At 44.7% G+C, this 26,723-nt stretch overlaps 1 protein-coding gene across 1 annotated transcript in view; it reads right to left on the bottom strand.

Moving 5' to 3' along the window:
* Ppm1h (protein phosphatase, Mg2+/Mn2+ dependent 1H) overlaps nucleotides 1-26,723 on the bottom strand; it is a 257,165-nt gene that overhangs the window by 132,231 nt on the left and 98,211 nt on the right. Inside the window, exons 2-3 of the mRNA XM_076920370.1 lie at nucleotides 21,465-21,627; nucleotides 1,804-2,148 (exon numbers count right to left, since the gene is read on the bottom strand). Coding sequence (XP_076776485.1) covers nucleotides 1,804-2,148; nucleotides 21,465-21,627 — 508 coding nt within the window. The remainder of the gene's footprint in view (nucleotides 1-1,803; nucleotides 2,149-21,464; nucleotides 21,628-26,723) is intronic.

Raw genomic sequence — 26,723 nt, 5'->3', positions numbered from 1 at the left:
TGCAGCTGTTCCTGGGGAGGTCTTCATCAATGCGACACTGACCTCTAGTGGATGGACTTGAGAATACAGCAGTCCCAGGCAAAAGAAATTGGGCAGCCCCAGCAGCCACTGACAGAAATTAAAATCCCAAAGCCAGTCACTGGGCAGTGGTGGCACACGCCTTTAATCCCAGTACTTGGGAGGCACTGGCAGGTAGATTTCTGAGTTCAAGGGCAGCCTGGTCTACAGAGTGAGTTCCAGGATAGCCAGGGCTACACAGAGAAACCCTGTCTTGAAAAACCAACCAACCAACCAAACAAACAAACAAAAAGCAAACAAACAAAAAACCTCAAAACTAAAATCCCAAGGTCACCCCTCCCTACCCTCATTTTTTGATCCCTTGTCTCACTATAGGGAGAGATCACTGTCAAGTCGTTGCCTCTGTTAAACTCCACAGTTTTGTGCATCACTGGTATCTGGACATACATGCCAACATCTTAGCTGCTACGCCAGCCAGGGGGAACGTTTTATACCAAGGCTCCATAGGAGTCAATTTTTTTACCTTGACTCCCAGTTTTCCTTCCACTTTATCTTTTCCACAGGAAGTGCCTTTTAAACTCCTCGCTAATCAAAGGGATTATATATATCAATATATATGCTCAGTGGTTAGAACAGACTGGGGATGAGCTGGAATTAGACAGAGGTAAACCTGAGCTATCAAGATATAAACTTAGTTCCTTATAAACACATCAGGAACCATGTTCACTCTGGCCCAGTTTTCTCCTCTGACTAGGGCATGGGGTGTGGCCTTAAGGTCAGGCGGACATTACTTTAGGTGATGTGTTTCTTAGCCCCCTGTGCTGAACAGCTGGCCACCAAGTTCAAGTTTTAAAAGCACTACTGACCGCTGGTCTCCTGCAAGTCTTTCTAAACACTTTTAAATAGTCCCTACTCTACCGCACACAGATTGTTGCTCAGGGGAGAGAATCATTGGATCCATAACACTTGCCACAATAAAAAGTGAAGTCAGAGCTAGGGGAGGTCACGTGGTATAAGGCATCCATGGCCTCCCTGACAGGCAGAGGGACAGCTAGGGCCACTCTACCAGATTATATGTTCAGGATCTAGGCCAACATGCATTCCTTGACCTGACCCACACAGACAGCAAAGCAAAGGAATCCAGCCCAGGAAAAACAAAACCCACGTGTACCTCTTCCCTCCCCTCCATTTTCCCAGGCACTATCTGTTAGAGTGTTACACCACTAACCAAGCCCCGCCCCTTCCACCCTATTTCTTTGAAACAAGGTTTCATTGTGTAGCCTTAGCTGGCCTTGAACTGGGTATGTAAACCAGGCTGGCTTCAAACTCAAGAGATCCGCCTGCCTCTGCGCCTCTGCCTGCGAGGGCTGGGATTAACTGCATGTGCCATGCCAGTCTGTGCCCAGTTTTAAAGGAAGGGTATTTGTGACTGTTTTCACTGAGCACGGTGTCCCAAACACTTGGATTCTGTACATACATAAAACAGATGGCAGTCCACCCTCACATTTCAATAAATTCGAACCATACCAACCTGGTGTCAACAGGCATTTGGTGAAACAGAAGGGAAAAGGCAAGCATTATTAATAAGCAGAGTGTACCCTGTGCTTGCCCTCTTTCACGGTTTTAATTTCTGCTGGCAATTATTCCAGACACTGTGTCTTGCTATGACTTTTAATAAGCTTTGTTGCAGAAGAGAGATATACAGGCAGGGAGACGGCGGCTTCAGGGACACCTTCCCAGCAAGAAAGTTTTGTCGTGAACTCCATCAGTTTCGGCAATACCTACCATTTCCTTGAAGGCGCTCTCCAGGGCCCCGATGACCAAACACTCATGGGGAATCTTTTTCTCAGTGAAGAAGCGCGTGGGTGGTGTGCTGGGGGAGCCGGGGGCACCCACACCTCCACGCAGTGATGCTGCGCGGGTTAGGGTCCTGCCATGGGCCGGCGTACTCTCCGGTTCCTCTCCCAGGCAGGTCGGGGGAAGGATGGCAGAGTTCTTCAGGATCTCCACAATGTCCTGAAGTTGCTGTGTGACGTGATGCTGCAGCAGGCGCGATGCCACCACAGCAGCCCCTGAGCCTGCGTGGCCGTCAAACAGGGACCAGTAGTGGCAGGAGATGCCCTCCGACTCCTGCGGAAGAGAGTGCGACAGAAAAGAAGTGAGGACCTGGATAGCCTCTGATTGGCCATGCTCGTCCAATCGATATGTCTCTGGCCTAAACATGGAATCAAATATGATAAAACGAACAGAGGAGGCCCTTAGGGTAGTCACTGCTGCTACGGACACCCAGGTGATGCAGTGGTCCCAGTCTTCCCACCTCAGGCAGCGGCTCAACTCATCAGTCAGTAACAAGGTCACCGCTCCGAGGAAAGGATGTAACTCTGATTAGGTGCTTAGGGTTTGTGATAAAATTTCATACGAAAGGTCATGCCTGTAGAAGTCCGGCTTCTTTTGTACTTTTGTGGTTTTGGTGACAGGGTCTCTCACTGAGCTGTAGCTCACAGGAACCTAGGGCTCCCTTTTTAGCTAACCTGGCTGGGCAGAAGGCCCTGTGTCCACCTCCCTCCAGCAATGGGGTTTGGGGCACACGGTGCCACACCCAGCTTTTCCGGAGGTGCTGGGGATTTGAACTCAGGTCTTCATGCTTGCACAACAAACGCTTTGACCCACGAATTCATGTTCCCTGCCCCTCGCCAGTGGCTTCCTTGAAGTCTTCAAGGTGAACACTTTCAGAAACCACACAACTACATTGCACATGCAAGCCAGGCATTGTGGCAGACACCTGCGATCCTAGCACTCGGAAGGCCGAGATGAATGAACAGGTGAGTTGAGATCCTGTCTTAAAACACCCCTAAAACACACAGGTGTACTATGTATGTAACAGGCACGGTTGAAGACGAAAAAAAAAAAAAGAAAAAAAAGGTATAGTCATGGGTTGTTTTTTAGGTTGTTTTTTACTAATCCAGGGCAAAATCAGCGGAAGGTCAGGGGTACAGGGAGAGGTTCTTGGTACTGTGAGGCCCAAGCTGAGAGCTTCCGGGAAGTTCGTCTGTAAGAAAGGGAGGGCCCACAACACTAGACAATAGCGACAACAGCAGGTGCAGAGACTTTGACAAGAAGTGAGAGGAAACCAGACCATGGTCATGTGACTCCACGGGGCTGTGAGGCAGGAAAGGAGGGAGAGCGATTTGACTCCTGACTTCCTGGAGTATCTGTAAGGCCACTGGCCCCTACAGTAGGATTTAGCCCACGAGTCCCAAAAGGCCGTTCACGGGGAGTGGTGACAGGCAAGCTACATTGTGAAGACTCAGAGAGAACCGTTTGAAAGTGAGGATTCCAGCTAGGGATCTGTGCCCTAAAAAGAACTCGATCAAATTCAGACAGAAGCACATGCACGCAAAGCAATGCGCTTCTGGATAGCAGAAGTATAACTGGAAACCAAACTCAGAACCAAGGGCAACCGAAAGACAAACACCTTAAGGAGTAGGTGTTTGTGTGCTAACCCCACATCCACACACGCTTGCTGGGAGGGGGATGGTACCGGGTCAGCTATGGCTGGGTCAGATTTTGACCTGGCAGTCAAAGATGTATATCTTATTGCCGAGATTTCCTGACACGAGTCTCAGGCAATAGTAACCTTGTGGGGGAGGAGCTAAGGGGACTATACACAATGTATGCATGGTGTACGGTGTGCAAAGCCCATGTGTGGAGGCAGCTGCTGGCAGCACATGACCTCAGAGAGTCACTCATGCCTTTAGCTCTCTGCCAAATGAGGGGCCACCCTAGAGGACCTCCGTGCCACGGCCGACTCTCCTAGAACGCAGGAGCAGATCAGTGTGGCTGGAGAAAGTGGGAGAAACCTGGCTTTAAAGAAATACCACATATGATGGGGACTTAGAGGTGACAGGGCCTGGCAGCCTGGGAGCAGCCAGTACCTAGTGGCTAGTAATGAGGGAGTCTGGAAGTATCGCTTCCCCTTTCTGCTTACTGGTGACTGGGAGAATGATAGGATCCTTACATACCATCTCCCAGACTGTCTTGAAGCAGAGGCTATCTTTCTCCTCTACTCATGTTCCTCTCACTTTCTGCTTGGGTCCCAGGACCAATGCCAGAAAGCAGGACTAGCCCCTTGCAGACAAGCATGGCTGAAATACATAAGCCCAGGATGGTGTGTCGAGAAGTCAGAAGAGCCTGGGCCTTGGCAGTCTGGCTAGGGAAGTAACAAGCGCTGTATTGTTCTGCCTTTGGGCTTCTTGCCATGTAGGTTTCATGGCATTTGGGTAGCCATGTTTGTTGGCTTCTATTACAAGAGCTGAGGCCATGGAAATGAAAGGGTGGTGTGTTTATACAGTATTCTGCAGCATGGCAGGTAAACGAGGAAAGAAATATGTAAAATAAACCAGGTGCAGGCACCGAAAAGAATTTTAAGTAGGTGGGAACCTGGGACAAGCTGAGCCCAGACCAGGCTTCTCAATTCTTAATTTGTGGGCATCTATGAATAGAATTGAGAGAGTCTGTCAATCCTCGTGTTTACAAACCTCCCAGCTTTAGAACCGCCTTCAGGGCTACAGGGCAATGGTGATTTCAGCAGTACCTTCCCTTGTCCAAAGAACCAACAATACTGTTGCCCCAAATACCCTGGGTTACTCTTTACCTCTACTTTGAGATTACAAATGTAACCAACTGCACACCTAAGTTGACACTTTTTGCTACATCAGTGAAAGGCATAATAATGTCACATCACAAATAGCTACATTTTGAGAATCGCTTAATTCTAAGTGATTGTGTTATTTTAATCACTTGAAGTAATTTATTCCTTTGGTATAAAAACACCTTTGTATTTTTACTTTTTTATTGTAAAGAATTATTTTAGTGTGTGTGTGTGTGTGCAGGTGCATAGATGCCACAGTGTGTATGTGCAGGTCAGAGGGGGTTGGGTGTTTATTTCTTGCTTTCTTTCTTTCTTTGTTTCTTTCTTTCTTTCTATCTGTCTTTCTTTCATGTATATGAGCACACTATAGCTGTCTTCAGACACACCAGAAGAGGGCATCAGATCCCATTACAGTTGGCTGTGAGCCACCATGTGGTTGTTGGGAATTGAACTCAGGACCTCTGGAAGAGCAGCCAACGTTCTAAACTGCTGAGCCATCTCTCTGGCCCCCAAAGACGGTCTTAATGCTACATTTTAACACATGCCTAGCCTGTTTTTGTTCAAAATAGGAAGAAGTCAACCTCACTTTACCAAGAAAAACAGAACAAAGCCCTTTCCTGACATATGAAACTGTAGAATTTGGTAAAAAACAAAAACAAAAACAAAAACAAAACAAAATACAAACAAACAAACAAACAAACAAAAAACCCACTTAGGGTGCATAAAAATTAAAGGCATTTAAATAAAGTAAAATATTTTAAAAATAAATAATTTAAGTTACATACTAAATTACTTCATTTGACAAGCAATCTTATGCATAATTTATATACATATATGACCATTTTTATTTTGTGAGGAAAAGGCTGGGTTTTGGCTCAATGGTAAAGCACGTGCTGGGTATGGATGAGGTGGCCTAAGGCTCAACTCTCAGCACCACACAAAGAAAACTGAAGGAACACAACGATAGCCCGACAATAGAAGATTCTAGAAGTTGACAAGTGGGAGCTTTTAAAGTTCATAGTTCACTTTTAGGCTTTCTCTAAAGCATGCCCAAAAATGTACCCTCTTCTCTCAAAATCGTGAGGAACATAACAATTTTGATTATTCCTCAGCATTTGGGTCTATGCCATTAATCCCAGAACTTGGGAAGTTCTAGGCCAGCCTAGTCTCCAGAGTGAGTTCAGGATAACCAGGGTTACACCGAGAAACCATGTTAAAAAAAATTTTTTTTTTAATTATTTTCTTTCCTCTATTCATATGTAAGTTATGACAAGGGGGTTTAGCTAGAAAGTGATCTTGGTTCTTCTAGCAAAACTAAAACTCTAAACAAAATTATCTACCGAACAGGAAGCTGGAGTCATTTCAGACAGACTGCAAACTCTGACTGGGTCAGGGCACAGTGGAGGACACCCTGCTTGCCCTCATCATGTGTGGCGGCATCCTGGTGAACCCCCAGACACACACACACAGAAAACCGGTGCGAACCAGGGGAAGCAACAAGGTACCTGCCTCCATGGGCTGCTGACAAAGAAAGGAGGGGCTCAGATATATCCGCAAACACTTCCTGTGCTGCCCACAGAAATACTGACTTGTAAGGCAGGAAGCACACAAAAACCCAGGGTGAGCTTTGTTTACACAGCTTAAAGAAAGGCAGGCTGGGCCTTCTCAGAGTTATAGCACTCAAACCGACTCTTTCCCAGGATGCTCTCGTTGGGGAGCACACAGGGGAAGTCAAAGCAACCAGTAAGTATAGATCACAAACACTCAAGAATCCTTTCATATTCTCAGGTTAAAAAAAAAAAAAAAAAAAAAAAAAAAAAAAAAAAAAATGGAGACGTCAAGCACTCCCACTTCCCAGACACTGACACTAGCGCCCTCGTGTGGTTTAAAGTCAGATACTTCTGGGGAACACACAAACTGCTGCTCACTTGATTAACTTCAGTACAATGGGATTCATTACAGGGTTCCTGTGTCCTCAACCAACCAGTGTGGTGAATGATACTAGCAAAATTGAAACTAAATTATTTCTCAGAGTTAAAGTTTTTCTACAGAAAACGGTTGACAGAAAACACAAGCAATTAAGCACACGTCAACAATGGCATTGTTCTTAGTAAAGACAATCTAACCACATCTGATCACAAACACACATTGCTCAGGAGAACCACAACACTCCAGCAGATGGCAGGAATACGGACCTGACCTGTTCTTGCTGCTGTAATTGACACAGTTGGGCCCTGACACATTAGCTACTAATAACAGGAAATCTTCACTCTTCACAAGACTCTGGTCACTGTAAAAAAAAAATCCACTCAGAACCGTGCCCGGCATATAACTCATAGAATGTAATAGTTGGCTGTTATTATTTTAAAATACTGCCATTAACAATATAAAATTTATTATTTTTTATTATTTTATTATTGGAAAATAATTCTATTCTATAGATATATGGTAGTATGATTATATATCAATAAATGAATAGGCACATTGAGAATACGTTCCTCCCCCCCCCCCTCAAGACAGGGTTTCTCTGTATAGTCCTGGCTGCAGACCAGACTGGCTTCAAACTCAGAGGTCTGCCTGTTTCTGCCTCTCAAGTGCTGCAAAAATTACTATTTTTAACAGATAGTTAAGCGGCAATCTGGCAATAGTTGTCCTAAAGGAAAGTGGCACCTCTTTGGAATCTGCACATTTGTTATTTGCTTTTTTCCTGCCTTGTAACTGATTCAAGTATTTATAGAACCTGGGATGGGGCCATATCAACAGCAGGGAAGAAGTGTCCCTCATGGGGAGATCTGCGTTCCCGCTCTGAATGAGTCTCCACAGTTGTTTTCTGAAACAGCTCACCGTGAGTCCGGAGGGCAGCCGGCTTTCCCCCTCCTCAGTGCCATGCCCCACAGGGAACATGGAAACCACATGCTCCTACATGTCCATGCTGTACGGTTTGATTTCTGTTATGTGTCCAGCCAGTTTTCAAAATATCAAAGGCAGCGTGAGAACTCTTCCACAGTGGCTTCTGTAGCCACTCCATCCAAGGGGCTGTCAACATGTAGCTTCTCAGCAGACCCTCCCAGTTAACAAGCTGGTGCAGAGCGGGCGGGTGTGAGGGCAATTGAGTAACCCTGGCAAGCCCACCTCGGGCCCACATGCTGCCGCTGTTGGTTACAGCCTTGCCATGTTTACTTCTTACTATTTTTTTTTTAGAAGGAAAAAAAAGAAGCAACTTTTAAAAAGGTTATTTAGATATTTTTCCATCATTGGGGAAAATAATTTTGATTTTTATATCTCCGCAAGGAGGATGTTTTGTTGTCATGAAATAGTGAGGGAGAAGCTTCCATGTATGAATTACACAGCTCCCCGCAGCTGTTTGACTTGCCACGTAGGTAGGGACATTGCTAAGGAGCCAGTCCGACATGAGTTCTCAGCCACTCCACGTGTCTCAGCTCAGACCTGGTACCTTTCCAGTGACTGACATCGGTCCTCTCTGTTAGTATTCTGTCTAAACTCCACCTCCACGGTTACCTGGCAATAGCCAGGTATGCTCCGCCCCACAGTTACCTGGCAACCGCCAGGTAGGCCTGGCCCACTATAAAAGGGGCTGCTTGACCTCCTCACTCTCTTAATCTCTTACTCTCTTACCCTCCTGCCTCTCTGTCCCCCCCCCCCCCATGTGGTCATGGCCGGCCTCTACTCCTGCCTCTCCGCTTCTCTCTCTCTCTCTCTCTCTCTCTCTCTCTCTCTCTCTCTCTCTCTCTCTCTCTCTCTCTCTCTCTCTCTGCCTCTACTACCCTCCTGGCTCCCCTCCCCATGCCCTCAATAAACTCTATTCTATACTATACCGATGTGTGACTGGTCCCTCGCGGGAAGAGATGCCTCTACATGGGCCCACTGAGACATCCCCTTCCCCATACCTCTCCACACACCCACAGAACATACTTTCTTTATCTCTTTATCTTTTTATAAACACTTCACTCTCAACACCTGGTGGTCAGGTCATCCCTATTCAGCACCACCCAGAGTTCTTTAGTCTCTGAAAGTAACAAATGAAAGTTTTAAGGGCTGCCCCACCTCTTCCCAGGTGTGTGTGTGTGTGTGTGTGTGTGTGTGTGTGTGTGTGTGTAGAATCTAAGCAGATAAATAGAAAGTTTACATTTTCTTGACGTGCACAGGAAGAGAGGAAAAAGAGGAACCAGTGGATTAAAAGCCATTCCTATGGTTTTCTAAGTCACATCACAGCAGGGAGCACACTGCCAGGAGCACCAAGAACCAAGGACAAGAACAGTGAGACCAGAAGCCACTTTTATCTGACAGTTTTGTGGCTGGAAGAGAGGGTTATGGGAGGAATGGAGACCTGCAGCTCAGAGCTAACAGGCCAGTGTTCTGAGCCTTTTCTCACCCCTCCATTACGCTCCTGTTTGCCTTAGAGCCTCAGATTCCCACACGGCCGCCCAGTCCTCTGCTGAGAAGGATAATGGGCTCTCCTCTTCCCTGCTGCGGAACTCCGCCTGACGCTGTGGCTATCTCCTGTTATTGTAATTAGACACTGAACTAACAAACACTGGAACCGCCTGTGCTGTGTGCTTCTCCCCAAATTAAACAACGTAAGGGCGCTCTTAAGAAAATGACCTTAGAGTGCACATGTCCCCGTGAGTACTCTCAAGTTCAACCTCCACCTCAAACGAGGAGCCGTGTGTGTGTGTGTGTGTGTGTGTGTGTGTGTGTGTGTGTGTAGCTCTGACTAGCCTGAAACTTGCTAAGTAGACCAGGCCTGTCTCAAAAATCACAAAGATCCACCTGCTTCCGCCTCCCGAGTGCTGAGGTGCACCACTGTGCCCAGGCTGGAAGGTACTTCTTCGAAGGTTTTTAGATGCCCATAAGGGTAACTCTTCCTTCTTTGGAAGGTTGTCCTGTAGGATCACTCACTTTTATCTCATTCCTGGGATCGGACCCTTGGGGGCTGCCAAGCAAAAGCCCTTGGGAAGTCAGTGTTTACACACGATGGTGATCTCTATGACAAATAAGAACTCTTTAAAGGCTTTCCAATCAAAGTAAAGAAAACCCTTGATCCTGCTTGCTTCTTTGAAGAATCTCAGTCTAGTTAAGTGAAAGGCTCCCAGTAGTAGGTAAGGGGTTACACATTATTCTCAACACCTCGAAGATCCTTGCAGTGCCTTTCCTAAGGAGCAACCCTTAGAACCATCCCTGGGGATGCTAGAGTTTCCAGACCCCCTTCTCTCCCAGCAGCCCACACTTGAACAGCAATTGGAGGCACAAGGATGCTAAGGTTTGCACACTGCAGAGGAGGATCCGTTACCCATCTACCCCTTTGAGGGCTTCATGGCTTTTCATACACAGACTGTACCCAAGTGATCCAGGCATGAGCAGAGCCCCACCTCCCTTGGGATGGACGCGGCTCTTCTCTTTACGACTGCTTCAGCAGACAGCCAGTGCTTCTTGGTGTAAGATTCCTCTTCCTTAGTCTTCTAAAGCAGTGGTTCCCAACCTTCCTAATGTTGCGACCTTTTACACAGTTCCTCATGTTCTGGTGATCCCCAACCATGAAATTATTTTCACTGCTACTTCATAACTGTAATTTTGCTTATCATGTAAGTATCTGTGTTTTCCCACGGTCTAAGGTGACAACGCATGTGAAGGGGTCATTTGATTCCCTCTAAGGGGTCGTGACCCACAGGCTGAGACCGCTGTTCTAAAGAGAATTCTTTTTTTTTTTTTTTTTTTTTTTTTTTTTTTTTTTTTTTTTTTTTTTTTTTTTTTTTTTTTTTTTTTTTTGGTTTTCCGAGACAGGGTTTCTCTGTGTAGCCCTGGCTGTCCTGGAACTCACTCTGTAGACCAGGCTGGCCTCAAACTCAGAAATCCATCTGCCTCTGCCTCCCAAGTGCTAGGATTAAAGGCGTGCGCCACCACCACCCAGCTCTAAAGAGAATTCTTATTTATATCTTATGAAGTATATCACCAAACTGTTAATTGACTAATGAAATGAAACCTACACATGCCATACTGAAACCCCAGTTAATGATTTTTCTTCACGCTATTACTTTCAAACTTTTTTTTTTTTACTTCTTATTGTAGATCTCCTTTTAAGTTTGATCATTTCTTTCCAACATGGCTTCTCCAACTTCTGACGTCCGACTTCACACGAGGATGGAACCTGAAATCACTCTGTTCGATCTGTGGCTTCCCTTCAAACTGAGACACCATTGTTGATCATTCAGCCGAAGATGAGACAATACTACTGACTGCACTCGGCTGTCCTAGAACTCGCTTTGTAGACCAGGCTGATCTTGAACTCTCAGAGCTCCACCTGCCTCTCAGCCTCCTGAGTGCTGGGATTAAAGATGTTTGCCACCATACCAGGCTCAAAAGATTGATTTATTTAAAAAAAAAAAAAAAAAAGGCTTAAGTTGATTTCCTTGGCTGGCAGATTACTACATTAATGGGATCGAATTAAATTTTTATGCCAGATAGTAATTATCTACAGTGAGAAAGGTCATCTCACTGTTACCTATGAATCCTGTTGTCACGCACTATAAGTGACATCATCGGATACAGAGGTAGAGCTTGGCTATACATCTGACTTTGCTGACAAAGCACAGCTGCAATAATTTTTGCTTCTTGCTGTACATTCTATGTCATCAAGCAAGAGGCTTCAGGTGTTTGTCAATCACTAAGGAAGCTGTACCTATTACATAATACATGAAGGATTTTTCTTTGGAAAGATGCACTTCAGGTTTTACTAAATTCACTGTGGATACAGAGGCCAAGAAAGGAGGGAAAAGTTAAACCTTTATATTGACCCACATATTCTGCTTTGCTCTTCCTCCTGCCGGTCAGCATTCTATCTGCAGTGAGATAATGAAGCTGTTATTGATCCTGTTGTTCCATTTTTGGCTTCTAATATGTCCATTTCCCCATCTGTATCTCCCTGACCTTTACGTGACCTATGCCATAATGGTCTCTTTCTTCTCTTTACTTACCAACTCCTTCTTCTGTTGGCTTTAATGAGAATGACTCCCATAGCCTCATGGATTTGAATTCTTGGTCCTGGTAGAACTGGTTGGGAAGGATTAGGAGGTGTGGCCTTGTTGGAAGTGTGTCACTTTGAATGGGTTTTGAGGTTTCAGAAGCTCACACCATTTGGCAGCGTGGGTGATGGCTCTGCCAATCTTCCATGCTGTCTCCACAAGGTTGGGCTGAGCCCGGACCCCCGCCATCAATTTGCTACCCGGTATAAAATGAGACTCTAATGCTTAATGACTAACCAAAGGCTTTATATGTTTGGTAACGATCGATAACAAGATGCTCACACAAGTGGAGGTGTTTCTCAATTAACTAACCTAGATATAAGTTGTTACCCAGGACTGCTCTCGATACCAACAGGGTTCTCCATCCTCCTACATCTCTGATCCTCCCTCACCTCACTCCTCCTCTTCCTTCTTCTCTTCCTCCCTCCCTTCCTCCTTCTCTTCCTCTCCTTACTCCTCCTACCTTAGCTCCTCCCAACTTGCGGGAAAAATATCCCGTTACATGTGCGTCTTCATGTTTCATGCTTGTAGATTAGATATGAGCTCTTACCTACTGTTCCAGCACCATGCTGGCCTGTGCCTGCTTCCATTCTCCCTGATGCAATGATCATGGACTCACTCTTTGGAATCATGAGCCCCAAATTAACTGGTTCCTTTTATACTTTGCTTTGTGTGTCAGGACAATAGAAACGCAACTAAGACACCTTTCTTGTTGGATTACTTAGGACTTGTCTCTATCGTGGGTGTTTCCTCTCACCTTCTTTTTTTCTTTGTTTCTTTTTAATATAGTTACATTTCAGCTTTAGTCTTTGAAACTTGTAACTCCTGAAATCTTAAACTCCCTAGGCTTACTTGTGAGCTGCAATCCTTTCTTTCTAACTTCGTAGAGATGGTGCTGATGCCCACCTGGACAGGCAGAATGACTCTCCAGGCACTGCCTCTGTCCACCCTTTTACCGCTCCTGAGGCATCTGTCCAGCACAGAGATTCGGGAGCCTCCACCAACCTCAACTCCTTTTTACCTCAGTCAGTCAGTGGTCTATTCCACTCTTTGGCTATTCCAGCTCTTCTGGCTCCTAACTCTAATCTCTGCCTCATTCTGAGCTTTCATCATCTCCCACCTGCTGCGTGGGAGCCTCTTAGCTCGTATCCCAACATCCTCTGACCACTATCGTTCTAATTCATCTTGTCACGGCTAAAACCATTTGGCTAAAGTGCCAGCTTGTTATGACATCTGATAGATGTCATGTCTAACACTCACTGCTCCTGTCTTACTATAATGGTTCTGGCAGGAGTGAAGATATTCTAAAGAGACACTCTGCTCTTCCCTTCTGCTATTTAATTATTGAGACAAAGTACCAAAAGGAATAAGAATTTCCCCAGGAATCTCACCCAGAAAGAAAGAAAGAGCTGAAGCCCTGGTGCCTGCCAAAGGGGAAGCCTGAGGTCTCTGAGGAAAAGACTTCATGCAATTCTGACAGCTTGTCAGACCACCATATCGGAGATTCTGAAGTGGAGGTAGTGATGGATAGGACCGTACTCTGACCAGGACTGATGAGTTGATGCATACTCAGCCTCTGTGTGAACCTAAACTTCAGGTTGGGACCCGGAGGATGCACTCAAGCCAGAGGTTGCGGGCACTGGTCCCTGAACCTCTTTGTTCCTCTTCCTAATGTGGTCATGTTGAACAACCCCTCTCCTGTCTTTTCACTACTACCCTGTCTCTTTAATTGGCTTCCTGGGGATGTGAGGTTGAGCCTAACTTGTTACAGCTTCCAGGGCCCAGGCTCCTCAGGTACCATTACCATCATTCCGTCGATGCTTCCCTCCAAGTGCACATGTCCTGCATCACGGGTTCTCTTTCATACTGTTTCTATATGCATTTTCCTTTAATACAGCGGCTTCCTTCCTAGTGCTGTGACCCTTTAATACAGTTCCTCATGCTGTGGTGACCCCCAGTCATAAAGCTGTTTCCATTGCAATTTCATAATTGTAATTTTGATACTGTCATCAATCACAATGTAAATATCTCATGCGCAGGATCTCTGATATGCGACCCACAGGTTGAGAACCACTGCATTAGTCAGAAACACTAGAATTTGCCTGTGAAACTACTTGTCTCCCCCTCTCCTTCTCCTTTTCTTCTTCCGCCTCCTTTTCTTCTTCCTCTTCCTCTGCTTCTTCTCCTTCTCCTTCTCCTTCTTCTTCTTCTTCTTCTTCTTCTTCCTCCTCCTCCTTCTCCTCAATTATTATTATTATTGTTATTGTTTATTTTACTGGGGACTGAACCCAGAGTCTGATAGGCATGATCTAGACACGATAGGCATATAACCTGAAATCACCTTTTACTTCCTCCTGTTCACTTCTCTTTGTTTATATATTTATTAATTAAGTAACTAATTAATTGATTAATTTTGATTTTTGAGACAGGGTTTTTCCAGGACTCGCTCTGTAAACCAGGCTGGCCTTGAACTCTGAGATCTGCCTGCCTCTGCCTTCTGAGGGCTGGGACTAAAGGCATGCACCACCATCACCTGGCCCCCTCCTGTTCACTTTTCAAGATCAGGGTTCAAATGTCACGTGTTAGGGATTGGTCCTAATATTGTCTCAATTCAGCTCAATTCGGCTCCCAAATGCTTGTGTTCCCAGATGCTGAGGGTCTCTGCCCCCAGCTGGAGTTGATTGGCAATAAAGAATTGCCAAACAGCCAATGGCTGGGCAAGTTGACTGAGGCGGGACCTGGAGATTCGAGTGGGCTGGGGACTAGGAAAGAAAGGAGGAGAATGGGACGGGGGCTGGGGAGGGAGGATGGGATATAAGAGCTGCAGAAGAGAAAGCCAACAAGCCATGTGAGAATTCAGGTAAGTGGGCCTGGCGAGGCAGGGGAAGGTTAGGAGTTGCAGGAGTACTGAGGCATTTGCTAGCAGGGGAAGACTTAGGAGTGCCCAGTCTTTGAGCTTGTAACAGCATGTCAAAATTAACTGGTGTGTGTGGTGTGTGTGTTTGTGTGTGTGTCTGTGTGTCTGTCTGTCTTTCTTTTTTTAAAAAATTTAATTATTTTTATTGGATATTTTATCTATCTACAACACAGATGTCATCCCCTTTCCCCATTTCCCCTCCCTAGAACCCCCTATCCTATACCCCCTCTTCCTTTATGCTTTTATACCATTTTGATTACATGCATGTATTAAGGTCAGTTCTAGGTTGAGGGTCTAGCAATACATTAGATGCAAATAGTCTAGGAACAAGCAAGACAATAAACACAAATAGTCAAAGGAAAAGCAGGGCATAAAACCCAATTACGTGAACACTCCCATGATCACTGTTTCTAGAAGCTTATCAGGATGACCAAAGTATCTGAGCCTACTTCCCTGTCTTAGCCCAAGGTCATTTACATGTCTTTGTTCTAGCCTAAAATTTAGATTCTTGTCTGAAATTGCTTCTTTGTTCTAGTCTAATATTTAGATTCCTGCCTGAGATTACTTCTTTGTTGTAGCCTAAGATTTAGATTCCTACCAGAGATTACTTCTTTGTTCTAGTCTAATGTCAGATTCCTGCCTAAAGCCTACTTCCTTGTCCTTGGCCAATGTTCTATTCCTGCCAAGCAGCCCATTTCCTTGTCCTTGGCCCATGTCAGATTCTTGCCAAGCAACTCCCAAAGGCTCTCCACCTCTCCCCCCTTTTTATTTTATTAACAAGACTGAGCCTGTCTTAGGTCATTCTGACAAGAATGCCTTCCTTACCCATCATGGAATATGCAATATCAAAAGCAATGCACTTCTGTCTTAGGTTGCTCTGTGCAGAATCTTACCCATCCTTGGCTTGCCAGCCTGTTAATTTAATAACCCTGTCTGGGGGGTCCATTTTCAGGTTCAAGCCATGTATTTTGGCTGCCAACATGTTGATGTTGTTAAAGATAAGCTTTAACACAATGGGCAGGAATAAAAGTATTCCCAGGACAAGAAGGGCTAGTCCGATCAAGCTATATATGCCATTCCTGAGGTTTAACCAAAATGGAAATACTGACCACAGGCCATGGATAATTTTATCGGCATTATCTGCAGCCTCAAAGATCGACAGAGCAGCATTCTTTAAATTTATAATCTCACTATGCAAAGTTAACACACCCAGAGAGGTGTTAGGGTTATGCCAAATAAGATAGGTATCTTTAAACTTTTTTTCTAATTATAATGATAATCATAATGAATTTCAAAAGTAACACTACTCCAATGATATTTGTCATGACAATTGGGATGGCTCCTAGCTCTTGAACCCTGAACCTTCTTCAGATAATTTGAATGGGTTATAGAGCATCATTCATTGTTCCAGATACCTATATAAACCCTTTTGTATACTCAAAACATTAGTAACAGTTTTTTGCTAGATGGTTAACAAAAATAGTTCTCTTAACTCCTTGTGTCATTGCTATTGCAGAAGCAGAGGTGCTAGCAATTAATGGAATTAAAGCTGATATATCAGCAATAATCAAGCCCCCTACCCTCTTGCTTCTGCTTAAAGCCTAACTCACTTCTTCCAGCACTTTCAAGCTTTTTTTTCAGAGAATCAAGGTTTCTAATACTCAGGGCAGTGAGACAAAAGCTGGTTGAAAGCTGGCATGTCTGTTATGGGGGTCTATCAACCAGCCTTTGTCTGTCTGTCTTTCATCTGGGACTTCTCCTGGACTGGTGTGCGCGTGAGCATGTGACCCGAAGGGAGCCAAAGCATTGTAGCCAAAAGTCATGTTCTCTGGGAAGCCTTCCACCAGACCACCAGTGGCTACTCTGTGTCAGACTTTCATACAAACTCGGTTTCTTCTCTTCACTGCACTAGCCTCATCATGCCATTACTGCTTAGTGACTCTCTCTCTCCTCCAGCACCAGCGGGAGCAGGGCGAAGAACTGAGCTCATCTTAACCCAGGGCTCAGCACACTGACTCAGAGATCGATTTGTCTGCCACATAAAGGGAGAGAGTCACGGGGAACACTCTGGGGCTGCTGTGTTTGCCTCTGATTGATGGGTTTTGGCCGGCCGTCGGTCCTTTACAATCCCTATGCTTCCTCCTAGCTATATGTGAAACGTTTAATTCATTATCATTACCCACAGTTTCCAACTGTGCTATAAGCCCAGGCCCTACATTAAGGGTGACTATTTGTGAGTTTGACTTTTAAGGGATGTTTTCTAGCAGGGGCTAAAAATCACTGACCTTTTAAAAGTCAGTATATCCAGCATTTTAAGGTAGTGCCCTCTATAGTTAGAATTACATGACCAAAGATCCAACCTTCATGATCCTGCCTGATTCTGCATCCCACTCTCCTGACAAAGCTTTTCCATGTCTCTGTCCCAACCAGTGGGGCCTCCTCACTGGAGCATGAGGACCCAGGACCTGTGCCACCCTGCTATCTCCTGCTTAGACAGGTTTTAACTCCACATTTTTCTCCATAGCATTCATCACCTGGCACCTGGAACACTCTACTTTTTTTTTTTAATATGGTTTCTCTGTGTAGCCCTGGCTGTCTTGGAACTTGTTTTCTAGATGAAGCCAGCCTCAAACTCAGAGAATGGTGCCTCTGCTGGGATTAAAGGCGCGTGCCACCACACCCAGCCAGACTCTACATTTTAATTGCCTATTTCAATAAATGTAAATGCCTCATGGATGTTTTGTCTCTCTGCCTCCTGGTAAGTCCCAGGCATCTCATTCTTGGAACAGGGTAAGCACTCAGTGGCTGATGTCCTGGTTTGCAGGCTTTTAGAGAACAGCTTGAACAACAGCAAAACAGAGGACGCAATTCAAATAAACAAATAAACAAAAAACGTGTAAAGGAACCAAATAGGTATCCTCCAAAGAAGGTGTATAAAAAGCCAATCAGCACACAGAAATACAGCATCACAGGGCTGGAGAGACGGCATTCCTGCTTTATCAGAAGCCTGGAGTTCAGACTCCAGCCTCCGCATCACACAAATACCTGCAACTCTAGCTCCAGGTATCTAATGTACCCTTTATAGCCTCTGTGGGTACCATCACATACACATGCACACTCACACAAATGCACATACATAATCACACACACACATGCACATACACAGGTACACACGCTCACCCTCCCCCCAACGTACACACCAATACAAGGTTTGAAATATAGCATCATTAATTACTATTCGAAACTACAATAACTACTACCACATATCTACTAGGATGGCTGTTGTCAAGAAGAAATAAGTAAAGAAAAATTAAATAGCAAATGCTAACGAAGGAGAGAAACTGGAGCCCCATGGCGTTCTTGGTGGGGATGTGAAAGGGTGCAGTCGCTGCAAAATACAACTATCAGCAAAAGAGTAGAGTGAACTAGCATAGAATCCAGAACGCTATCTACTTTTAGGTAGACAGCCAAAAGGTGTGAGACTAGAACACTGAGAAATGTTGGTACCAACCCCCCCATGTCCACCACAGGTAAGGGACTAACAAAACGAGGTAGATTCTTAAGACAGAGAGTCATCCAACCTTCAGAACGGACTCACACCACAACCTGGATAACCCCATGATCCTGAACCCTAACGCAAAGCAGGTACAAAAAGACAAATACTATAGGATTCTCGCTATTTTAGGTACCCAGAGTTGTCAGATTCATAGAGACAAAATGGTGATTGGCAAAGGCCCAAGTGACAGCAGGATGGGAAATTAGTGTGCATGAACCTGTAGCCCTGGCTGTCCTGGAATTCCCTCTGTAGACCAGGGTGGCCCCAAACTCACAGAGATCCATTTGCCTGTGCTTTTGGTGTGCTGGGATTAGAGGCATGAGCCACCATCACCCAGCAAAATGTCTTTAGAGAAAATGAAAAATGTTCCAGAGGTGGGTAATGGTGGCAGTTACACAGATAAGTGAATATATTTAATGCCACTGAGCTGTGCACCTAAAATGGCTAAGATTTTGCTACAATTTTACCACAATTATAATCAAAGGGCCGTATGGCTGTCTTAAACCTCAATATGGAGCCTAAATAAAAATGGATATAAATATAAAGGAATTAAGGCTGGAAATAAACACCCAGGTGTGCCCATTCTGTCTGGCTCATCCTTATTCCCTACAGGAACACAAGTCTCATAAGGGTTTAGAACCGTTAACTGGTGGCTTGGGGCTCCACCCATGAGCACACTTCCTGTTCTCACTGTCCCTTTGGAAATATTACTTCAGGTTCTACTACTAGGAGGAGTAGGAAGAGAAAAGGTACCACCGACTGGCCTAAGGACAAATGTCCATGTGGTCTATCCTTGGCAAACACTCTCAGGTTCTAAGCTCTGTCCTGCTAAAACTCAATGCTCAAAACAACCTCATTGAGTGGGAGAAAGAACTATCTCACTCCTTATTCACAAGTGAATGAACACAAAATTCACGGAGCCTTATATACAGAAGAGTGACTGCCTTGAGGGGATTGATCGTTAACATGTATTAAGGACTGAAAAGTATTTTTTATTTTATATGTATGAGCATGTATATAATTCAGTGTCCAGAGAGGCCAGAACGAGGCATCAGCTGCCCTCAGATTGGAGTTAGGGACAGTTGTGAGCTCCATGTGGCTGCTGGGAAGTAAAACCTGGGTCCTCTGCAAGAGTAGCGAGTGTTCTTAACCACGGGGCTACCTTTCCAGCCCTGTATCCAAGATTCCTAATTAATGACTGGATCAAAAACTTTCCACTAGAGCGGCAGTAGATCCCATACCTCTGGCCAGCTTCCTTCTGCCATTTGGCAGTTACAAAACTCACACCTAGCAGAATGAGAGAGTGCGTCAACATTACCGAGCTAGTAAGTCTTGGACGGCCTGAGCAGCCACCTTGCCACATTATCCCTGTCCACTCCAGTAAAGCCCTAACTTTGGTTCTTTGGGAAAGGCCACATTCCATGCTTCCTTTGGCTGAAAAAAAAAGTGCTAAAAACCCCACAGGTCCTTCCAGCCTTTCCCTAATTCAACCACAGAGGTCCCTGGCTTCTGTCCATTGGTTGGGTGTAAGTATCTGCATTTGATTCTTTCAGCTGCTTGTTGGGCCTCTGAGAGGACAGCCATGCCAGTATCCCATCTGTAAGCACACCATGGTATCAGTAATAGTGTCAGGTCCTGGAGCATCCCCCACTGCTACCCGCCAGCTGAATCCCAATCTGGGCCTGTCACTGGACCTCCTCTCCCTCAGGCTCTTCTCCATTTTTGTCCCTATAGTTCCCTTAGACAGGAACAACTCTGGATCAGAGTTCCTGACAGTGGGATGGCAACCCCATCTCTAGAAGTTGAGGAGGAAGATGACCCCATAGGAAGACCAGCAGTCACAACTACCTCAGACCCCCAAGATCTCTCAGACACTGAGCCACCAACCAGGCAGCATACACCAGCTGATATGAGGCCCCCCGACACAGACACAGCAGAGGACTGCCTGATTTGGTCTCAGTGAGAGAAGAAACATCTAATCTTCAAGAGACTTGAGGCTCCAGGGAATGGGGAGGTCTGGTGGGGTGGAGATGAGGGGGTAGGGACATCCTCTTGGAGATGGGGGAGGAGGTATGGGATGGGGAGTGGTCTCGGAGCAGACTGGGAGGAGGTGGTAGCAGCTGGACTATAAAGGAAAATTTAATAATAATAATAATAATAATAATAATAATAATAATAATTCACCAAAAAAAAAAAAAAAAGAAGGAAAAACCATCCCAGGTCATTGTACTTCCTGACTCTAGAACTATTTCAATACTTCTATCTCCGAGCCTAAATGAAGCCTAAATGAAACAAGACACTATTTTCTAGGCTAAGATGGAACTCCTAGATCTTTTCAATTTTTGTGTATTTTATGTAAAAATGTACTAAAGATTACCAGAACAAATAGTAACACTTGAGTCATCTCGTTTAATGTGTCCTGATTTTTCCCACAGGGCACCTCTCCACAGGACTGAGCAATCTGCTGATCCACAGGGTTGATGACCCCCGACTCCTGTCTAAGGGCGTCTGCAGTTCTCTCTGAGGAGATGCCGCTTTGTTCTCCAGACACTGGAGAGAGGGGATGTACCCTGGGGCTTGTCAATAGGAGGCTGTTCAGTCTGCCAGGCCACCCCATAGGCTGCAAGGGCCTTCAGCCAACTAAAACAAATACTAACTTGGAAGAACATTAGGAACAGGCTCCAACTAGCCAAGTATAATGGACAGGGAAGGGGAAGACAGGGTCACAGCACAGCTGGGCTCTGATCCAATGGCTAGAGAATCTTCCACTCTTTATAAGAGGTTTTCAGGCCATTTTCTCTAAAAAAAAAAAAAAAATTGGCTTTTTTGAAACCACCAGCGGTTATATATATATTGGCTCCTAAAACAAACCTACTTATAGTGCCAGTGTTGTGTCTACTTTTTTTGTTTTTCAAAAACAAAACCAAAAAAAAAGAAAAAAACCCAACAACCAAAAAACAAAAAACAAACATCAGCTCACCCAACACGGGTCACCTGTAGTGTGGCATGGCATGTGTGATACCCTATTGACCTATAACATCACTGAATCTGCGGAATAGCTTGTTCCACATCCATTCATTCATACCTGGACAAAGCCTCAGTGGTCCTGGAACTCACTCCATAGGCCAGGCTGGCCTTGAACTCACAGAGACCCTCCCACCTCTGCCTCTACCTCCCAAGTGCTGGGATTAAAGACATGCACCACTGGCAGCCACAAGCTCCAGCATCTGAAAGTGGGGGCTAGCGCATTTGAACACCAAAGAGGACAGGAATCGTGCTTACAGAGTTTTCCTTTAACTGCAGGCCTTCCCCGTTGGGAAGGGATGACCTTCTCTTGGAGTTTCTGTTCGGGGTGGAAGTAATGGTCCCGGCTTTCTTCTTCACTGTGAGTACCTCGCAGCTGGCTTGGTCCTCATTGTGTGTGCTCTTCCCAGCATTAATAACCCTGGAGAAGAAGCCAGAAAAAGCCAATCAGATGGTGGTTTCCGGGAAGCCGAGTGCTCAGTCTCTATCTCAAGGGTGAGCCAAGGAGACTCTACAACTGGCATCAACTACTTGATGCAGACGGCCCGTGTGCTCACTATTTCATGGCCAGGATAAACAGAGCCTTTGACAGTGGAATTGCACTAAGTGCCCTCTGACACACTTGCTAAGGGAGTTATTCTGATCTCCACTCACCTCTGCAGGTGTGTCTATCAGATGTGGCAACCCCATGCCCCACATCTAGTCAAAACACACAAAGCAATCACTCCTTCAGGTTAAGTTGGAGCCTGAACTGTTTGGTAATTACAACACAGACAGACATGGTGGCTTGGGGAATTCTGTCCCGTTTTCCCAAATGATGAAGAGCAAAGTCATTATTCATCTTATCAAAGAACATGGCGGCAGTTTACAGCACATGGGAAAGTCCGAGAGAGGAGAGAACCATACCTCACTCTGCCTGAATCTCATTTACACACAAGCCTGGGACTGGATCAAAGGTGTGTGTGTTGCCAGACTATTTTTTTTTAGCTCTGTCTCTTATCCTGTAGAAGAGCGGTCCCTGCTCTCTGCACTCTGACTTGGACATCAAAGACATTCCATATAGTACGATAGCATGTGGGCAAGGCTTTGGTCTACTTGCTAATGTCAGAAGAATCGGAATGGTTCAGGAAGACATGCTTCATCATTCATGTACTTTTGCCTAAGTCCAAGTACATAGATCCTCTTGACTGTACACACACACACACACACACACACACACACACACACACATTTTCACTTTGCTTTATTATTTTCAGTCTCTAAGTACTTTTTAAAAATGCAATAATTAAAGACTTCATTCCCTGTACTCTTTTGAGCCACGCCCATCCTTGGATGTGAGCTACCATCCTTAGCGTACCTGGATGTCTCCCACACAACATTAATCTTACTGTGCAGATTGTATTTTTTTAAAAAAAAACCTATAGTTTTGCCTCACACACACACACACACACACACAAAAGTCCATATAAACAGAAACGGGTACCTTTGTTAAATAAAGAATTTTTATCTTTTCCTTAATTGATAAGTATCACTGGATTTGAAAAAAAAGACCATTTTTGGGGGTTAGTGAGATGGCTCGGTGAGTAAAAGGATCTGCCGCCATGCCTGCCAATCCCAGTTTGAAAAAGAAAACAATGTTGCCATTTGAGCTGATTCATCTGTGTGCTCTAAGAAAAGGCCAGGCCAGTCACCACCATGAGCTCCATTGTCAAACTGCTTCATTGTTCTTATTGGTGCTGCGATAATGACCGTTTCAGCTGCTTTTATAAGCAAAAATCTGCTTTTATTAATTTATACATATATATTTATATATACATATATATTTATATGTATTATATGTATATATGTATATATGTACATATAATATTATAATATTATATGTATATATGTATATATGTATATATATGTATTTATATGCATATATATTTATATATATACATAAATATATATTTATATGTACATATAAATACACACATAAATATATATTTATATATACATATATACTTATATATGTATATATATTCATTTATACATATATATCAGTATGTGAAATGAATAAATATTTTATTCATAAAAAAATAAATAATAAATGAATAAATAATATATATATATAATTTAAAATTTTAACTCAAATTTTGCTTATAACCCTTCAAAATTGCTTTCTAGGGGATGATACTGAGTTGAGCATTCCTGGCCTCTCTGGGTCAAGTGGGTATTGCAGTTTCTTATACTTGGTGTGGAGAGGCTGGGGGAGAGAGGCTGTCTTATCCTCTCTTCCTCTCCTCTAAGGAAGAGATAGTTTAAGATGCACATGGTGAGGTTACCTACAGGGGGATGATTAGCAGTGCCACATGGACAGCCAGGACTCAGCAACTGACTCTGAGCTCCACATACAAGGGCACAGCTGGGATAAAGACCGGATTTATTCTGATCCCCACCTCAACTCCTTCCATCTGCACCACGGGGACATCGGGCAGTCTGTAGCAAGCCAAACTGCACTGGGGTGGAAACACATAGTAGGCTTGTTTTAGTCTAGCACTGAGAGGAAAGATAACGTCCTCCCTGCTTCTCTGACCACAGAAGAGTCTGAGAAAGACCCCAGGGAAAAAGGATGCACAGACAGCTCAGATTTGCCCAACCGAGAGACGTTCATGTCTGGTCCTTGCTCTCTTACTAGGCAGGACTGCATCTGAGGCTCAGGACAGACAGGTTCACTAGGTGCATGCTTCTGATGTCTAAACTTGGAGAAAACTAAGCCAGGAGGGCAGGAGAATGAGGTAGAAAATAGCTTGTCTCCTCAGTCACTGGTAATGACCTGTCAGCAGCGTGTTTGCAGTGTGTTATTTACTGAGATGCAGTGCTATACCACCACGATTTCCCAGACGAGTAACTTTCCCAGACAAGGCTGAACAAAGTAGAGGTCCAGCGGGCAAGACGGCTCATGAGTCCCTCACAGGACCATCTACCGAAGGTCTCGGCTACCGTTCCCAGAACGTGGGGGCACTCTACCATGAGTGCCTAACCTTCTGAAGCTGCCTTTGTCTGCTTTGCTTTAAAATACCAACAGCAAAGGCACGCAGAACTTCAATAGCTCCCTGCAGGCTGACTCATCAGTCACCGCTGGCTTCCGGGAGTCTATAAAACTACTATAATTACCTAAATCATGAATTTGAGATCACTGTCCCCTTAAAATGCAGCTTTCCATCTCCCTTGATGGGTGCTAAACTCTGAAGCTGACCTGGTTTTGCCATAGAGGTCCCCAAACCTTGTGGCACGCACAAGGAATCCAGGACCCTGGATGGCTACAAAGACACACACTCGCACAGTTAAACCCAACAGAGCTGGGTGCACGTGTGAGCCCCTGGCTCTCGCCCTGGCCCCGGCTCTGGGGCTCTTAATTCCCTATTGTGTGTCTATTCCTGGTGGCTTGGCACATGGTTCAGAGGTCAGCACTGCATCAGAGCAGAACTGTGAAAGAGCAATTGCTGGTGACCTCACTTCGACATTTCTTGTTCAGTCAGCTCGTGAACAGTCCAGTGAAATGCTAAAATGTCAGAAATGTCAATCTGGTGGGAAGACTATGATACTGTCCTGGTCAGATATTTCAGTCTCACCTCATTTCTAAAGGACTGACCCTCCCAACCCACCCACCCCCCGCGCCAAATAAAACCCCTCAACCACTCCCTGAAACCCCCCAACAACAAAACCATTTTCTTTCTTTAAAAGATTTAAAAAAAAACCCACCTTGTGTTTATTTTATTTATTTATTTGTGTGTGTGTTTTGCCTACAAATATGTTAAATATACCAGGTGCATGAAGAGGCCAGAAGAGGGTATCAGATCCCAGGGAACTAGAGTTTTAGATGGTTGTGACCGACCATGTGTGCCTGGAACTGAACACGGGACCTCTGGAAGAGCAGCAAGTGTGGGAAGCCCCAGGTCTCTGGCTTTGTTGGGGACTGATTACAGGGCAACCTGCTTTCCCACAGAACTTTAAGCTCCAGCCCTGGATCTTCACAATATCTCACCTTCAATAGTTCACACAAGTTTAATAGAAACACTTGATTCTTTTTCAATTTACGTTGGTCCGAAAAATTTGGATGCCTACCAACACTGTATTTTCTTCTTCAAAGGCAAATGCATACCTGTCAAGAGGAAAGGGAGCCAGACTCCACTAAAACAGTGGTTCTCAACCATTTTAGTGTTGTGAACCTTTAGTACAGTTCCTCATATTGTAGTCAACTCCCACCATGAAATTATTTTTGTGGTTACTTCATAACTGTAATTCTGTTACTGTTATGAATCATCATGTAAATATTGGATATGCAGGATATCTAATATGTGAACACTAAAGGGGTCATGACCCATAGGTTGAGAACATTACAAGGCTAAAAGTGAATGGAGAAAAATCTTGGTTTTTCCAAGCTGAGGGACTCCTTGTGTCGGCTGTAAGCATGTGACCACACGAACAGCTAGTCTGCCCTTGGCTTTTCCCCTCAAGAAAGCCAGTGCCTCAGGTCAGAAAGCACCTTCTTTGTTTGTATAATATGCTTACTTTGAACATTTGAAAATATAAGACACTGGTGTGTAGTAAATTATCACATTTTTGGTGACATTTTTCAATCTACAGAGAAGGCAAACATGTTCTGTGAGACTAAGCTGGAAGCAATAAATAATTGTGGCTCTTATAAGCATGGGCTCTGTGATGATTTGTATGTGCTCGGCCCAGGGAGTGGCACTATTAGAAGATGTAGCCTTGTTGGAGTAGGTGTGTCATTGTGGGTATGGGCTTTAAGACCCTCATCCTAGCTGCCTGGAAGTCAGTATCTCCTAGCAGCCTTCAGATGAAGATGTAGAACTCTCAGCTCCTCCCGCATCATGCCTGCCTGGATGCTGCCATGTTCCCACCTTGATGATACTGGACTGAACCTCTGAACCTGTAAGCCAGCCCCAATTAAATGTTGTCCTTATAAGAGTTGCCTTGGTCATGGTGTCTGTCCACAACAGTAAACCCTAACTAAGACAGTTAGTTAGTAGCCCTAACTAACTCTCTCCTAAGAACAGGTCCCAGAGTAGGTACTTTTGAATGAATGTAGGAGTCAGACAGTCACTGCCTCAGCTGCTCACTTCCTGGTGAGAAGACTGGTGTATTTGTTGAGACCTGTCTGTGTGCCAGAGAACTGCCAGCACTTCACATGGAGTAACTGACTCTGCATGCTCTGGTCAGCTCTGTGATGTAACTATGGATGCTCTGGCCTTCCAGAGGCCGGTGGAGTCGAGTAGTGGCAGCAGGCGTGTAAGTTATGGCCACATACCCCAAGTCCACAGCAGTGTTTTGTGAATTAAATTCTGAGTTGCCAAGATACATACATGCTGAACAGGGGGATTTTATTCACCTACATAACTGGGTAATTTTAAAGTTAGAATTCAAATTCAGAAAGGAAGAAAAGAAAAAAAAAAGAGAACGAAAGAGAATTACCGTCTGCTCAATACAGAAACTTTGTAACCACTGTTTTTT

Source organism: Arvicanthis niloticus, chromosome 22, assembly GCF_011762505.2.
Source record: "Arvicanthis niloticus isolate mArvNil1 chromosome 22, mArvNil1.pat.X, whole genome shotgun sequence".
Taxonomy (NCBI): domain Eukaryota; kingdom Metazoa; phylum Chordata; class Mammalia; order Rodentia; family Muridae; genus Arvicanthis; species Arvicanthis niloticus.
Note: the sequence above shows the minus strand (reverse complement) of the source record. Positions and strands in the feature narration are given on the sequence as shown.